General features: G+C 41.9%; 1 protein-coding gene across 1 annotated transcript; it reads right to left on the bottom strand.

Annotated features, from left to right (window-relative positions):
* Positions 1-1,225: 1,225 nt before the first annotated feature.
* Positions 1,226-2,581, bottom strand: LOC128015128 (somatostatin receptor type 5-like). Its single transcript, XM_052598814.1, has one exon. It carries the CDS (start codon positions 2,579-2,581, stop codon positions 1,226-1,228), a length of 1,356 nt encoding a protein of 451 aa, XP_052454774.1.
* Positions 2,582-3,573: the final 992 nt, after the last annotated feature.

The raw sequence follows: 3,573 nt of genomic DNA, 5'->3' as shown, positions 1-3,573 counted from the left end.
TAGGTGTTCAGGTGGTTGTCTAGGTGTTCAGGTGTTTGTGTAGGTGTTCATGTGGTTGTATAGGTGTTCAGGTGGTTGTCTAGGTGTTCAGGTGGTTGTGTAGGTGTTCATGTGGTTGTATAGGTGTTCAGGTGGTTTTGTAGGTGTTCAGGTGGTTGTCTAGGTGTTCATGTGGTTGTCTAGGTGTTCATGTGGTTGTGTAGGTGTTCAGGTGGTTGTCTAGGTGTTCATGTGGTTGTATAGGTGTTCAGGTGGTTGTCTAGGTGTTCAGGTGGTTGTGTAGGTGTTCATGTGGTTGTATAGGTGTTCAGGTGGTTTTGTAGGTGTTTATGTGGTTGTCTAGGTGTTCAGGTGGTTGTCTAGGTGTTCAGGTGGTTGTGTAGGTGTTCAGGTGGTTGTCTAGGTGTTCAGGTGGTTGTGTAGGTGTTCAGGTGGTTGTGTAGGTGTTCATGTGGTTGTATAGGTGTTCAGGTGGTTTTGTAGGTGTTCATGTGGTCGTCTAGGTGTTCAGGTGGTTGTCTAGGTGTTTGTCTAGGTGTTCATGTGGTTGTCTAGGTGTTCAGGTGGTTGTTTAGGTGTTCAGGGGGTTGTCCAGGTGTTCATGTGGTTATCTAGGTGTTCATGTGGTTGTCTAGCTGTTTGTGTGGTTGTCTAGGTGTTCAGGTGGTTGTGTAGGTGTTCATGTGGTTGTCTATGTGTTCAGGTGTTTACTATAGGGAGTTGATATGTAGTTGTTAAGGTGGTTGCTATGGAGTTTCCATGTGATTTGGTTACTGGTTTTATTTGGGTGGAGAGTAGTTTATAAAAATGAAAATTGCAAATGGAGTTGCTAAATGATGTGTAGGCATCTTAACTTTGTTGTTTCAGCCAATAAAGTCTGAATTTGGCATCTGGAACTGCCTGACTCAAGAGATTCTTGTGAAAAAGAGAGAACAGTAATAACAGTAAAAATAAGCACACTTCTTAGCAAATTATCAGAATGATGAGAATTGCATGTAAAAGGGAATGAAGAGGTTTGCTTTATGTCATGTAAATGATGATTAAGTCCTTACTCTGATTGTTGTAAATCACATTATTGGTGCTCATGAAAACACAGTCAGTGACATCAAAGATATCTAAATAAAGAATACGAGCAAATGTTGTGTTTTCTTGTGAGCTGAGTCAGTGTTGAATGGTCAGTATTGCCAAATTATCTGAATTTAATAGTCATAAATGAATATTCACATTACAAACAGCTGATCTCCAGGACAGAGCGTCTGTCGTCACTATTCTCCGTCAGGTGTTTGTGTGTCTGCTGCTCTCCATTACGGACAGCTGGGGGGTCAGAGGTCAGGCTGATGGAGCGCTCACATCGCCCATCCATTCCACCGGCCGAGTCTGCTATCCTGCTGTCCTCATGACATCCATTCTGGAGTTTCCTCATCTCATGGTCGGAGATGTGTTCTTCTACTTCGGTCACCTTCAGATGTTCATTTGGATCCAGTTCTCTTTGAATCTCCTCTAGTGGTAACACAACCATTCCCATTCTCTGTTGCTGATCCTGGTTTTCCACGCGCCTGGAAGATCTGCACAAGGCTTTCCTGAAACCTCTTTTGAAGTTATCTGAGAGAAAACCATACAGAATGGGATTTGCACAACTGTTGGCGTAAGAAAGAACAACGACGAAGTAATAGAGCCCTCTGAAATCTCCCGGCAGGAGAACCAGCAGATTCACGATGTTTAAGACATAGAACGGAAGCCAGCAGAAGACGAACACGGCCACGACGATCACCACCATTCGTGTGATCTTGCGCTCAGACTTCCGGCGGCGGATCGATGTGGCGCGGACTCTTCGTCCAGAGCTGCGCACCTTCACCACGATCAGCAGGTAGCAGAGACAGATGACCGCTAGAGGACCGAAGAACCCAACAGTCGCGGTATATACGATGAATGTTGCTTTCCAAACCTCCGCTGGCTCGGGCCACACGATGCTGCAGTTCCCATCGTCCTGCAGAACTCCAGCGAACACAACCACAGGCAAAACCACCACGAAAGAAATGCCCCATACAGTGGCATTCACCATCTTGGCCACACGAGGCTGGCGCCACCTAGAGGACTGGAGCGGATGCACCACGGCCAGATAGCGGTCGATGCTCATCACCGTCAGACAGAAGATGCTGGTGAACTGGTTAATGGCGTCTACGGTCATGACCAGGCGACACATCAGCGATCCGAAGGGCCATGAGAGCAGGCCGTTCTGAACAGCAAGGAACGGCAGTCCCAGCATGAAGAGCTCGTCTGCGATGGCCAGATTCAGGATGTAGATATTGGTCACCGATTCCGCCTGAGAATATCGCAGCACGATGTGGATGACCAGAGTGTTTCCGATCAGACCCATGATGCACACGATGATGTAGATGAGAGGGATGAGGATCCCGGCGACTCCTGGCGCGTAATCCAGAGTTCGGCCGTCGGTCAAGTTCTCCGTCTGAAGAAGATACGGTGGAGGGAAGGTTTGGTTGGGAATCACGGAGGAGGAGGCATTAGTCCACACTGGAGCTTCTGGTGTGGAGGGAGGTGAAAGACATTGATGTAGCTCCATCTGTATTAGAGAGATTGAGCCTTACAGTGATCAGCTGATGCCCATCTGACCTATGAGTGAGACAGAATACTGGTTACTCAAGGGGTCTATAAGGATAAACAGATTTAAAGAAATAATTACACGCAAAAATTGTCCTGTCATTACTTTCACTTTCACTTATATTTATCAATAAAAGATGCATATTAGTAGCTTAAAGGTATATATATAGTAGTTGTGTTTGAAAGGATACTGACCCCGTGACAGGTTTTGTACCATTTTTCTCAGTGTATAGTTGCCCAAAATTAATCTTAAAAAAAGTAAAGTTTTATGTGATAACATATTGGTATCTGTATTTAAAAAAAAATATATATATATATATATAATAGCATGCTTCATTAAGTGATATATGCTATTCTTATGGAAGCTTGCTTCTGCCATAGAATACAAATTATTAGATAATTAGACACATTTATCTCACATTCCTCATAATTGCAATTATATGTTATAAAGTCATAATTCTGTTAATTCTCAGAATTCATAAATCTTTTTACCCTCAGAACTGAGTCTCACAATTCTCTTGAAATTCTGAGTTTACATCACACAGTTTTTGTTGTTGTTTTTTTTTCTGTTTCCATCATATAATAAAACGGATTTAGATTTAGCAATTATGAGGAAAATGTCTGAATTGTAAGATGTTAACGAGAGAAAAAAAAACTGAATTGTATAATAAAGTGTCACAAATAACTTTATTATTTAATTTTTTATGGCTTCCATACAATCTACTTTAACTCTAATCATAGGTCTTGTCATTTTCATAAAGAAAAATGAAGTTGATAATTAAAAATAGTGTGTATATTTTATTTTAAAAAATTGTGTTTCGGTGTATAACATTTCACTAAGAGAACATTTCACTAATAAAACCAAGAGATATCTTTTTCAAAAAAATGTTTTTTAAGGAAATGTAAGCAGTTTGAGGCTTGAATTGAAGAAACAAGTCTGTAACTATGGATCTT

The sequence above is a fragment of the Carassius gibelio genome, chromosome A6 (assembly GCF_023724105.1).
Source record: "Carassius gibelio isolate Cgi1373 ecotype wild population from Czech Republic chromosome A6, carGib1.2-hapl.c, whole genome shotgun sequence".
NCBI lineage: Eukaryota > Metazoa > Chordata > Actinopteri > Cypriniformes > Cyprinidae > Carassius > Carassius gibelio.
The sequence above is the reverse complement of the archived record's forward strand: the minus strand, read 5'-3'. Positions and strand labels throughout refer to the sequence as shown.